Here is a 13603-nt window from a genome sequence, read left to right as displayed (position 1 = left end):
CCACTGAAGGACTGCAGAAACAGCTTGGGACGAGCTCGCATTAGCAGCAGAGGGGGGGAGGGAGTTGCATTCTTGTGTCTCTTGACAACTGGGAGGGTGGTGGTGGTATTTTGGGGGTCAGATGATAAAATAAGACCTACAAGAGTTTAGGGACGACTATTCTAGTGTTTTCTGGGGGAGCAGAAGCAGCCGTTCCTCTCAGCCGCATTGCTCTTCCATGCTCTCTGGCTGAAGTGACTTAGCTTGTAATTAACCTCAGAGCTGCTATGCTCTGTCATTGTCAAGCCCAGCTGTCAAGCCTCTTGTAAGGAAATTAACTTTTGACTGATCCCCGTGAAGTCTGGATTAGCACTTCTGTCTCAGTCGCACGCAGGAACCACTGGTTTTCTTCTGTGCTCTCAGATTTAGGAAGGCATATCCTGGGTGGCCAAGTCTAAAAGAGCTGCCGTGGACACCCACATCCAGTGGCAGTGGGTGATAGCACGTTGAGGACTAGCTGCCTGGAATTCAGATTGGAGCACACTGCTCCCTGCTTGGGGCTGAAATGATCAACATCTGCCTCTGCGAAACCTTTTCCCAGTGGCAGCTAGTCCATTACAGCAAGTAGAGCACTGCGCCACCACGCTTGACCTGGCCTCTGCCAGCTTCCGCTTGCCCACTTCCTCGCTTCTAACCAGTCTAAGGGGTAGAACTGGATCTCTCAGCAGTGGCGGACTTGGGTACCCTATAAAGTTCACAGATCCACAGCCGTCCCCTCAGTCTGGGCAACTTGTAGCCAAGGGAGGCTGCAGGCTTCTCTCTGTACCAACAAACTATTGCCCCTGTTTTAGCATCACATGCATGCTAAGAAGATGTTCTGTCAGTTCGATGAACCTAAACGGCTCAGCAGATCTAGCAAGCAGAAATATAAACACCCACTGCCTGTTATACTATGGCCCAAGGACCTTGCTGCCTTTGCTACATTTTTTATTATTATTATGCTGTCTGATAATATGCTTTGTATTATGCTTTTATTATCAGGCTCTGTAAAATGTGTTCTTAATGTTGTACACCACCCTGGGATCTTTGGATAAAGGGCGGTGTATCACTCAAAACAACAACAACAACATGGCATCCTGTGCAAGGCAACAATTTGCCCCCTCTCCAGCCCTTGAGCTACCTTCCCAAAGGTGGGTAAGGAGGCACCCAACTTTAGGAAGGAGCAGTCAGGCTCTAGCAAGGTCCTAGAGCCCTCCCTCCTCCTTTTCCCCAGAACTGGGGAAGCGCTAACTAGGCCTTGGGAAGGAGGCAGGAGGAGTCCAGGACCCTATCACAACCCACATGCCTCCTTCCAAAAGCCAGGCACCTTGCTTTCTGGGCTTAGAGATGGCGACCCCTTCTCAGCTCAGTGCCCAGTGTGTGCATACCACTCGCACAGCCCTAAATCTGCCCCTGCTCTCAGCCTCCTTAGTCTTAATGTTGCCCTTGTAAAACTCAAGAGGAAGAGTGAGAGGGCAAAAGCAGAATTTGTGTCTCTGCCTCCCATTGGCTTCTCATGCTATAAGGTGTGGGTTTTTTTTGGCTCTCCCTACCTTTTTGCCCTACCATCCCCACTGAGGACTAGTGTGATGGCCTGGGAATCTGATTCAGAGGCTGAACCTGAGGAATCCCAGTCTGCATAGGAGTCCCCACCTCCAGGGCCGGCTGAACCGGGGCAGGGGCTTGAATTGGAAGGGCCCTCACCTGTGCCGGATCCTCAGGAGCAGACACCAGCTGAATCCGCTCTGGCTCCGGAGGTGATTGAGGACCCATTGCCTGCGGGTGCTCCTCTCCTAGCCCCGTCAGGGGAAAGTGAGGTTATCTCTGGGTCCAGTAACCCTCCAGCCTCTCCTGAGCTTCAGAGGCTCAGGGCAGAGAGGCAGAGGGAACTAAGTTCTCTCAGGAGGAGTGCTCGCCTTAAGGACAGGAGAGGCAAGTCACCTGTGGGCCGGGACCGCCCTAGGCCTCAGAGGAGATAAAGGCGAGTCAGCCCAGTCCCAGGTTGCGGGAGCAACATCATTGGTATCCTGTTCCTGACCACGCCCAACTCCTTGCTTTGGACCTCACTTCGCCCCTGACAGACAGCCTCCTTACCCTCAACCTAGGACCGGACTTAGACCACGCTGCATGGTAACCCCCCCAGGACCAGAACAACTAGACTTCACTGCCTACTTTCCATTCCTTACATTCATCTGGCCCTGCATCCCCCATCCTAACCTCCTTCCTTCCTTCCCACCCACAGCCCAAGATACCATATATGCGCTCACACATAGAAAAGTAGATCTACATTTGCCTCTCTTGTTCTGCTTCCTCCTGCTGCTCCAAAACCCTCATTACCCATGTCCCTGTCTCTTCTGGATATGTTTGGCAACCTGCCCATTGTTTTCCCTTTGCCACTGGAACGAGCTGCTGCCTCTGAACAGCCGCCGCCACTCACTGTTTTGTCTCCGGTGGGCTGCAAAAGCAAGGAAACAACCTTGCAAGCCGCAGAGCAATAAACTGCCGAACGGGGTCTGGTAGCGTTATGAAACACGGACCAGACGGACTGAAGGTCCGGCTGTCTAATTAAACCTTGGCTGCCAACAACACAGGGTCTTTCCCCTGCCAATAACACTACTTTATAACAGTGGAGCGGGCAATCACAGGCAGAGGGTCGAGCGGAGACAATTATATTCCGCATGCTAGCAGAGCAAGGGTTTTAAAAATAGACATGAAGGCCTCCTCTGGTCTGGCAAAGAAAAAGAGGAAGGAGAGAGAGAGAGCTTCGCGATTTGAATGATGAACCTGTTGCTCCTCTTTCGCAGCCAGAAGCATCTCAAAGAAAAGCAGGCCAGCGTCAGATCTGGGAAGAGCTTGCCGCACCGTACCTGGGAGGGGAGAATCTCACCTGCCTGTCTTCAGCAAATCCATAAAAGAAGAGGCACACATGCCTTAACTGTCAGTGACTCCCCTGATAGGAAGCATATTTTTTTTTTTTAAAAAAAATTGCAGCTACATCCTCTGATCCCTGGATTCTTTTGCTGGGTATGACTGGATTTGACACTGTTTGACCTAGCATACCTCCTCCTCCTTTCTTTTTCTCTGTGCTACTTTCTCTGTGCTCTCTTCCCCTGCTGCAGTCCCATTTACACGCGCAAACGTGGCGGGCTAGCCTAGTGATGATTTGGAGCATGAAAGTGTGCAGAATAGACGGCCTTAAGAAAGCAGATGGAAGGCGTCTGACGGCCACCTGCTCCACATTTGAACGGAATATGAACAGCGCTTCCTTGGTTGTCTTCTGATGGTTGAATCCAGGCTCCACAGAAAGTGTTGGTAACTGAACTGCCTTATTTGCAAGGCTCGTAACTCAGGGCTGCTCAGAAGCAGGAGTGCAGAGTCTGAATACTTGGGCCATACTCAAGGGGAAAGTTCACCATTAATTCACTGTACCCAAATGCAACATACAGAAAGAAAACAGGAGTATTGTGTCACTGCTGGCAGTGCCTAATGCCATGATGGCATTCAGTTAAATGAAAGTCCTTCCACTTTTTTTTGGGGGGGGGGTGTTAAACGCCATAGTGTGTCTTATATTGTGTCTATGGCAGTGCAGTCTAATAAAGATGTTGCTTATTCCCCTTTCGATAGCTCTGCCAGGGGGTCCTGGTGCCTTTGCGGGGCGGGTGTCCAAGCGGGCATAATCCCCATTGGTTAGTTCCTACATCACAAGTGCACTTTTGACCATGTGCAGATCTCAGATGCTTAGGTGGGCAAGAGGCAAGGATGTGGGTCTGTCTTTCATCCTTCCAAGCCAGGAAGGAAGATGAGCAGCCACACACACATACAAGAAAGGAGGCAGATCAGGCTATCCAGGCTTTTCCTTTGGTGTTCTCTGCTGAGCATCATCCTCCACTAGCTCCATTATTATTATTATGTTGTTGTTGGTGGTGGTGGTGGTGGTGGTGGTGGTGAACATATCAGACGACACAGCGATTCTCCAAACAGCTCTTGTTTATTCACAGGCCAGAACAGAACTGAACTGAAGTGTTCAGCCAGCCTGCTTATATAGAGCTCCACTACAATGCAACAGTAACAACTTTCTGTAACTATTCAATCACTGAACGTCACTTTCAATTCCTTATTTGCATATGTGGACCTGAGTGAAAACTATCTACAGTAGTGGCCCAGGGTGAGAACTTCAATACATAACAATTATTATTAATAATAATAATAATAATAATAATAATTCAATTTATACACCACCCTATACCCGGAGGTCTCAGGGTGGTTGACAAACAAGACAACATATAAAATCAAACCAAAAGCAATAACCCAATAACCCCCCCCCCAAAAAAAAGAACCAGGTTCTAAAAGGGTGTTGGATGTCAATAAGATCTACCAAAGGCCTGGCTAAAAAGGAACATTTTTGTCTGGCACCTAAAGATATACAATGAAGGCACCAGGCGAACTTTCCTGGGGAGAGCATTCCACAGACGGGGAGCCACTGCAGAGAAGGCCCGTTCTCGTGTTGCCACCCTCCGGACCTTTCAAGGAGGAGGCACACGAAGGAGGGCCTCAGAATATGATCTCAGGTAGGTTCATATGGGAAGGGGCGGTCCTTGAGGTATTGCGGTCCTGAGCCGTTTAAGGCTTTATAGGTCAAAACCAGCTCCATACCTTCCTCCTGTTGCTATTACCACAAAAAACCCCACTTTCCCCCCATTTTCTTGGAGCCAATTAAAAAAAAATTTTTTTTTAGAGGATGGGGTGCACAGATCAATCATTCCGGAGGTACGTTTGCAGAATTCTGCCTGACAGCAAAAGAGTCCCACTCTTTTTTCCTGTTTTGGTTTTTTTTAAAGTCAAATCCATTCCAAGTAAAATTTAAAAATGAAATATCCCTTCTGCAAAGGGCACCCCAAAATCTTTCTTTTGTGGAATTTTCCTTTTTAATAAAAAAAAAAAGTTGTAGTTTCATCGTTGTAGATACTGCAGATGGGTTGGATTAAATCATCTCAGAGGGATCGTCCTACTTTCAGTTGCACAGTTTCTGCCTTCTTGTCATGAGAAACTGTCCACTCTCATTGGCAAAAGATTAATAATAATAATAATAATATTATATTGTTATTATTATTATTATTATTATTATTATTATTATTATTATTATTATTTATAACCCGCCCATCTGGCTGAGTTTCCCAAGCCACTCTGGGCGGCTCCCAATCAAGTGTTAAAAACAATACAGCATTAAATATTAAAAACTTCCCTAAACAGATTCCTGCACTGAAGGAGGTTGGACCCTCGTGATCCCTTCCAGTTCTAAAATTCTATGAGATGAAGACAGAGAAACAGGCTTTTGTGGGCTCCATACTGATGCCAGCACGCCTGTTCAAGATGGTTGTTCTGCCAGCCCTTATTTACAAGGGTTTACATACAGTTCCCTCACAGGGTTCCCAGCATAAGCCTGCACAGGATTTCTCCTAGTTGATAAAGGGAGAAAGAGATGGGAGTCTGGAGTCCAGATTGCACCTAAGGAACTGTGCACACTTAATTCATAGCATCTGACTGCAACAAACTGCCCTTTGGCATAGAGTAAAAGTAAAGGGACCCCTGACCGTCAGGTCCAGTCGTGGCCGACTCTGGGGTTGCGGCACTCATCTCACTTTATTGGCCGAGGGTGCCGGTGTACAGCTTCCGGGTCGTGGCCAGCATGACTAAGCCGCTTCTGGCAAACCAGAGCAGCGCACGGAAACGCCGTTTACCTTCCCGCCGGAGTGGTACCTATTTATCTACTTGCACTTTGACATGCTTTCGAACTGCTAGGTTGGCAGGAGCAGGGACCGAGCAACGGGAGCTCACCCCGTTGCGGGGATTCAAACCGCCAACCTTCTGATCAGCAAGTCCTAGGCTCTGTGGTTTAACCCACAGCGCCACCCGCGTTCCTTTTGGCATAGAGTAGGACCCACTATACCAGCAAGGTACCTACATTAGGAAGCTTAAATCCTGACTTCCTCCTCGCTTTTTGCCTATCCACACATTAGTTCATCCCATTGTCCTTTGTACAGCAGAACTTCTATCTTTGAGGAAATGCAACAATCCATCATCTGCCTGGGGTCAGTGGACAAGCAAGCGGAGGTGTCACCTTCCTGGATGATGGCAGGAAATCGTGCCAGAAGGAATCCATATTGCTCGCCACAGTAGAAAGCAGATAATAATAATATAATAATAAAAATAATTTATTATTTATATCCCACCCATCTGGCTGGGTTTCCCCAGCCACCCTGGGCAGCTCCCAATGCAATCTTAAAAACACAATAAAACATCAAACATTAAAAACTTCCCCAAACAGGGTTGCCTTCAGATGTTTTCTAAAAATCAGATCGTTGTTTATTTCCTTGACATCTGATGGGAGGGCATTCCACAGGGCAGGTGCCACTACCGAGAAGGCCCTCTGCCTGGTTCCCTTAACCTCGCTTCTTGCAGGGAGGGAACTGCCAGAAGGCCCTTGGAGCTGGACCTCAGTGTCCAGGCAGAAGGATGGAGGTGGAGAGCCATCTGCTTCATCCAACCAAGTCTCTGTTACACATGCCAGGTGAAGAACAACACAGGTATGTTGGGAGAAGCAACCTTTAAATCTGACTTTAGCATAACCAGATGACTTGGGGTCACAAGGCAAAAGAAGTAGGTCCAGCCGCTTGGCTGGCAAATAAATGCATAAATAAAATAGTTGCTTACTGTCTTTCCTGTAGTAGAGGATCTCCAGTTTACACTCATCGGTTCCCAGCAATGCCTGCCCCAGCTGCGCAATGGAGTTGTGCGTTGTGTCCGGCCCGGTGAGGAAGTCGCAGGTGCAGGGGCGCTGCATCACCTCCACCCGGGAGTAGCCAAACATCTCGCAGAAACCATCGTTGCAGTAAATGATGGCGCAGTTCTCCATCTGAGCATTGGCAATAAGGAACTTGCGGTCTTGGGGTAGAAATAAGAGAGACATGCCAAGGGTTACTGTTATGTACTAAGCTTGGGTCCTAGAACAAGAGGCAAGTAGGATCCTAGAATGCAACAACTGATTGGCTTGCAGGAAAAGACCAATCAGGCTCCAGGAGAAAGTTAATCAACCTATTAGGCTGGTACTATCATAGAATGCAACAACCGATTGGCCTGCAGGAAAAGACCAATCAGGCTCCAGGAGAAAGTTAATCAACCTATTAGGCTGGTACGATCATAGAATGCAACAACTGATTGGCCTGCAGGAAAAGACCAATCAGGCTCCAGGAGGGAAGCAGAATCAGCCAATCAGACGGGACTCATTGTGTAAATAATGTATATTTACATTATTACATTACATTATGAGGTTTGGGAGGGGGGGCAATTCAATCACTGTTTTACAAGCTGCAATAAAGAGCATGAAATCACTACAGGACTCTGAGTATATTTCAGTTACCATGAAGCCATCGACTGGGCAATGCAAAAGATGGATCTAGAGGCTGCTGGTGCCAATTCAGAGCATGGAAATTTCTCTTTTATTTTCTTATGTATTTATTACATTTATCGGTCACTTTCTCTGGCCCAAGACAACACAAAGCGACACATGCATACAAACAAAAACCCCACATATATAAAATAAAACGAAGGGGGAAAGAAATACATTTAAAACATCGCACCTAAAAGGCCAGAGTTAATTAAGTGTCCAAGGCCTGGTAATAGAGGAAAGCTTTTTGTCTGGTGCCTAAAGATATATATTGGTGGTTCAGGCGAGTCTCCCTCTGGAGAGCAGTACAAAAACGAGGAGCCACCTCAGAAAAGGCCTGTTCTCCTGTTGTCACCCTCTGGACCTCTCATGGAGGAGACACACAAAGAGGCACGCAAAGAAGGGCCTCAGGTGGTGATTCCCTTCCAACTCTATGATTCTGCAGTCCCTTCTAACTCTATGATTCTATGACAGACAACAGAGAGGCACGTTGCATACAGGAAACTGATTATGTAGAGCTTGACCCATGTTGTTAGACAGACAGGTTTCCTCATGATTTTCTGAACTTAAGGCAAGAATGGTAGCAATAAGAACCAGCCATCTCTTTCCTGTGCCCCTCTTCTCATTATATTACTCAGAATTACCTGCTCTGGTGGTAGATGCATGTGATTGGGGGGGGGGGGGGGAGTGTTCCTCACATGTTAAAAGTTTTTATGTGTTTAGTGTTGTTTTGGTTGCAATGGTAGGGAGTACTCCAAAAAAATAAATTCAAAATGGCATGTGGTATATGGCTTTCTTTCTAAATAAGATGTATTTCTAAAGAAGTTGTCAATCCTTTCAGTGAGGCAATGGCATAAGGTAAAGGTAAAGGTACCCTTGACCGTTAGGTCCAGTCGCAGACGACTCTGGAGTTGCGCACTCATCTCACTCTATAGGCCGAGGGAGCCGGTGTTTGTTTTTCCGGGTCATGTGGCCAGCATGACTAAGCCGCTTCTGGCGAACCAGAGCAGCGCACGGAAACGCCGTTTACCTTCCCGACGGAGCGGTACCTATTTATCTGCTTGCACTTTTGACGTGCTTTTGAACTGCTAGGTTGGCAGGAGCCAACCCAGGATTCTAGGGGTGCCTGTTTGCTTTAAATGCCTGGTGTGTGTGTGTGCAGCCAAAGTGTTGTAGCAATGGGCTATGTTTTCCTCATGGACAATTATTCATAAGGATCAGCTAAGGAGATGTCAGGGAAGCGGGTGGCGCTGTGGGTTAAACCACAGAGCCTAGGACTTGCCAATCAGAAGGTCGGCGGTTCGAATCCCCGCGATGGGGTGAGCTCCCGTTGCTCGGTCCCTGCTCCTGCCAACCTAGCAGTTCGAAAGCACGTCAAAGTGCAAGTAGATAAATAGGTACCGCTCTGGCAGGAAGGTAAGCGGCATTTCCGTGCGCTGCTCTGGTTTGCCAGAAGCGGCTTAGTCATGCTGGCCACATGACCCAGAAGTTGTACGCTGGCTCCCTCGCCCAATAAAGCGAGATGAGCACCACCACCCCAGAGTCGGCCATGACTGGACCATTACCTAAGGAGATGTCAAGTGAAATAAACATGTGACTGTCTGGTACACCAATCTGTAGTGGGCCAAGGTATGTATGTATGTATGTATGTATGTGTATGTATGTATTTCCCGCCCATCTGGCTGGGTTTCCCCAGCCACTCTGGGCAGCTCCCAACAGAATATTAAAACACGATAAAACACCAAACATTAAAAACTTCCCTAAACATTGAAACCAAAGACAATTCTTTCAGGCTAAACAAGGGTAGCTCTGCTGCAGCAGCTGACAAAAGACTTCAAATAAATGGAAGAACACCCAAAAGGCTAGATCTCTTAATATTGTTTTAAGACACAGCCTTGCCTTGGGAACTGGGAAAAGAAATAGTTTTTAACATTTGTATTGCTGAAGTGAAATTTAGCTCTCCGCCGTGACCATGTGCTTTTCATCATAATTGTGTTTCATGCCTTGAATAACCTCGTCATTCTGATCTTTACAGGAAAAGCTGCTTTTCTGTTTCCTGCCCGTTTTGCTTTTAAGGTACAGCCAGGTCTCAACAAAGAGGCAACGTTTTATTTTTGGTACAATCAATGACTTTGCTTTAGATTATTAGGTCATGGAACTTGCCAGAGGAGAGGCAACCCTAGACTTAATCCTAAATGATGCCCTCAACCTGGTGGGACACGTCAGTGTTGCCAAACCAAATCAGCTCAGTGACCACGGTGCTATGAAATGCAACACATACACCAATAGATTGTTACTTAGGTCACATCAATTTTCTAGGTAACAAAAATAAGAATCCTACCTTCTAAAGAATGAAGGGATCAGCTTATGTAGGGGTACATGTGTTCCCCCAGGCTGTTTTGGGGAAGTCCCTTCCCACCCACCTGACGTCATACATGATGTCAGATGTGGAGCAGGTAAGGATGTGGCTTCAAAGGAATTACCAGGAGTTTAACAGGCGCTCCCAGTTGCTCTTTTACTGGAACCAGGTGCACTCGCAAATGCCCATCAGCTGACGGGTGGTAGGGCTGCATCTTGCTAAAGAAGGAGGAAGCAATTTGCATTTGATGGAAACTTCTTCTTGCTCCCAGTCCTGCTTCTTGAAGCCACCTCCTGCAGATCCTTTCAAGCTCTGATTTGGGGGGCCCTGAAGCTTGAACTGTTTTGGGGGGCCCTTCACAGCCAGCAATGAGGTCTGGATAACCACTGTTATCAATGGGGTTGTTTCATAACAGATCACTACAAATTTTACGCTAGTTTGAGTTTTTGGTTGGTGAAAACAGTGAACTCACTGTTATTCCTCTAGGGTCCTGACCTCTGATAAAAGGGGGGGGGGTGACATTAGCCACAGCAGAGCAGCCAACATACCGCAACACACTGGCGGATGAAGGTGGGGACGGGGGGAGCGGGCCACCCTGGGTGCCATCTGGGGGGGTAACATCACAGCTGCCCCCCCCCAGGATGCGAGCCACCCGCCGCACCCCCTGCGACATGCGTCACACCCCCTGTGGGCGGCATGCCCCCTAGAACGTGCACCAGACACCCCCCCGCATGTCCGCCGCTCTGGGTGCTGGAGCATGTAGCTCTGCCACTGCCGCAACACTCAAGCTTTACAGCATGAGAGGCAGTGTGGTGTAGTGGTTAAGAGCCATGGTAAACAGCTGTGCCTCCATGGACAGCTGTGAGTCCAAAATGACTCCCAGGCTGCGCACCTGGTCCTTCAGGGGCACAGTTACCCGATTCAGGACCAGGGAATCCTCCACACCTGCCTGCTTCCTGTCCCCCCAAAACAGTACTTCTGTCTTGTCAGAATTCAGTTTCAATCTGTTAGCCACCATCCATCCTCCAACCGCCTCCAGACACTCACACAGGACCTTCACCGCCTTCACTGGTTCTGATTTGAAAGAGAGCTAGAGGTAGAAGTCTTCCCTTGCTCCCTGTTTCAGCCTCTGAATTTTCTCCCTTCCTGCAGCAGCAGCAGTGGTTAAAAGCAGAGCTTCCCAAACTTTTCATGCTGGTGACACACTTTTTAGACATGCATCATTTCATGACACAGTAATTCAGTTTTACTAGCAAACCGGAGGTTAAACTAACCTCCTTTAAGAGTGCGGGGAGGATTTGTGCAACACACCGACACAAGGCAACTGACACACTAATGTGTCGCGACGCACCGTTTGGAAAGCTCCGGATTAAAGTGAAGTTGAAAGGGAGATACCCTTAAAAATGGGCAAGAAGGACAAGAAGAAGTTTGCAAAACATATACGAGGTGATGAGGCAAGTGGAAAGAAGCCTGTTTCTGATATATTGAAATAATTGTTGGCCTTTAGCAATATGCTCTTTGATTGGTAAAAAATTAAGATGAAGAATAAGTAGCTATTTCAATACATAAGAAGCCAGGGAATGGAGCAACTGGTCTGGGAAAATTAATGAGCAGACGCTTAGACTTTATTTCATCGGAACTGTCGAAATGGTGCCTGCCGCCCGAATAGGACTTTTGGATCAGTGTGAAAGTCCACACAGAAACATAATAATGCTTGCTTCAACTCAGAGGTTATTAAGAAGAAAAACGATAACAACAAGAAGATTGGAAGATGGGGCTTGTGAACATCAAAGCAGCAGAAATATGAGATGATTGGACCCTTACTGAACCTCGAAGCATGGGTACCCCCAACAAAAATTTGAAAAATTCGGCAGAATATTTGGATTTTATGATATGTATTGGTATAATTTGGATTAACTAATGTGATAAGATTGGATTGTTAAATGGAAAACCTAATAAAAATTATTTCAAAAAGAAGAAGAAACCAGAGAATGTGTCAGAGCACCAGACAAAGAAAGGAGGATACAGCGATTGCAGAGAAGCTCACATCTATCTTTACTGTGAAAAATATTGGACAGATTCCCATTTCTAAATCACTTTTTCCAGAAGGGTGTTCAGAGAACTGAACCAAAAAGAAGCAATGGGAGATAAAGTTCTAGGGCTAACTGCCAAATTAAAACAAACAAATCACCAGCTCCCGATGGCATATACACGCAGCACTTCTCAGAGAACTAAAATGTGAAATTGCTCCTCTCCTAAGAAAAATATGAAGCATGTCACTAAGATTGTCCTTCCTTTCTAGAGCGTTGGAAGAAAGCCAACACAACGCCAGTCTTTAAAAAAAAAAAGGCAGTCAGCTAACTCAATGTCTGTTTGGGGGTAAAGAGGTGGAAAATATTTAGCATTTTAGAAGAACAGCTTCGCCCAAGGAGGAATCAATGAGTTTGCCAGAGGGAGGCTTCACCAATCTTGTGTCGTTCCTTGAGAATGTCAATAAGCGTGTGGGTAAGGGTGATGCATTAAACAACAGTAAACCCGAGCTTCCAAAAATCATTTGGCAAAGTCCTCCTGATTAACAGCCATGAAATAAGAAGACAGGTCCACTTATGGATCAGGAACTGGTTAAAGAACAGGAAATAGGATAAATGTAAGAATGCAATGGAGGCAAATAAGCAGTGGGGTCCCCAAGGATCTGTACTGAAACTAGTGCTATTTCAATCAATGTTGTCGTAAATCATCTGCCAAGACCAGCAAGGAAGCCAATTGAAATATACTCGGAGTCGAGAGTGGATTTCATGCTCTTTATTCAGCTCATAGTGGTGAGGAGGAATGAAAGTTTCCCCAAAGTATCTGCTTTATATACATTATTTACACAATGGGCTGCATGTGATTGGCTAATTCCAGAATTCTCCTGTAGGCCAATCAGGTTGTGGATTCACTTTCATCTGGAGCTGGATTGGGTGGCTCCTGCAGACCAATCATACTGCTGCATTGTTCTAGGACCAATCAGACTTCTGCATTTTGGATCCTATTGTTCTAGGACCAATCAGACTGCTGCATTTTGGATCCTATTCAACTCAGTACATAACATCAATATTGTGGATGGTACCATTTGCCCGACCACCAAGATGGAGAATATCGACGCAGATTATGTTCAGTTTTGCTCCCCCTGTCTCATTCATGAGAAAGTTGGGAAATGTGCAGATAAGAGCAACTAATGGTGCAACAGGAGCATCTTCCCTGTGAAGAAAAGTGTAAGCATTTGGGTTTTTTAAAAATAAAAATAAAAAATAAGATAACTATTGTGTGGGTAGAGGGGGTGGGGACTTGGAGAACCTTATACCAGTGGTTCTCAACCAGTGTGCCATGGCACACTGGGGTGCCTTGAATGATGGTCAGGGGTGTCATGGGTAACACTGGCCTCTGTCCCTCTTGCCTCCCAAAGCATCTCTGCCTCCCAAAGGCTTGCACAGTTGTTTGTTGCAGCAGAGGCTGCCAGGAGGACTCCCAAGGAGAGGGGAGAGGAGAGGAGGCTGATGGAACACTCCACAAGGAAGGGTGTTCAAAAAAGGGTGAGAGGCTGCCAGCTCTGCAGGCAAGGGGTGACATAACTGGGCTCCTGAGCCTCACAGGGGTGCCACAGAAAGAATGTTGTTGGTCAAGGGAGCCGTGGACTCAAAAAGGTTACAAACCTCTGACTTATAAAGTTCTGTATTGCATGAGGGGAGTGGAAAGTGAGAACTTTCCCTTCTTCTCCGATAGTCCTGGAACTTGGGCTCTCT

General features: G+C 46.9%; 1 protein-coding gene across 3 annotated transcripts in view; it reads right to left on the bottom strand.

Moving 5' to 3' along the window:
- The window catches only part of KCNH6 (potassium voltage-gated channel subfamily H member 6), a 119323-nt gene that overhangs the window by 94449 nt on the left and 11271 nt on the right, over positions 1-13603 (bottom strand). For 2 of the 3 annotated variants that reach the window (XM_083407477.1, XM_083407480.1), the window contains exon 2: positions 6730-6960. In XM_083407477.1, the coding sequence (XP_083263603.1) occupies positions 6730-6960 (231 nt within the window). Of the gene's footprint in view, positions 1-6729; positions 6961-7655; positions 7841-13603 lie in introns of those variants that run through there. The other variant, XM_083407478.1, reaches the window with a different exon arrangement.

Source organism: Podarcis tiliguerta (assembly GCF_965153285.1).
Source record: "Podarcis tiliguerta genome assembly, chromosome: 13".
NCBI lineage: Eukaryota > Metazoa > Chordata > Lepidosauria > Squamata > Lacertidae > Podarcis > Podarcis tiliguerta.
The sequence above is the reverse complement of the archived record's forward strand: the minus strand, read 5'-3'. Positions and strand labels throughout refer to the sequence as shown.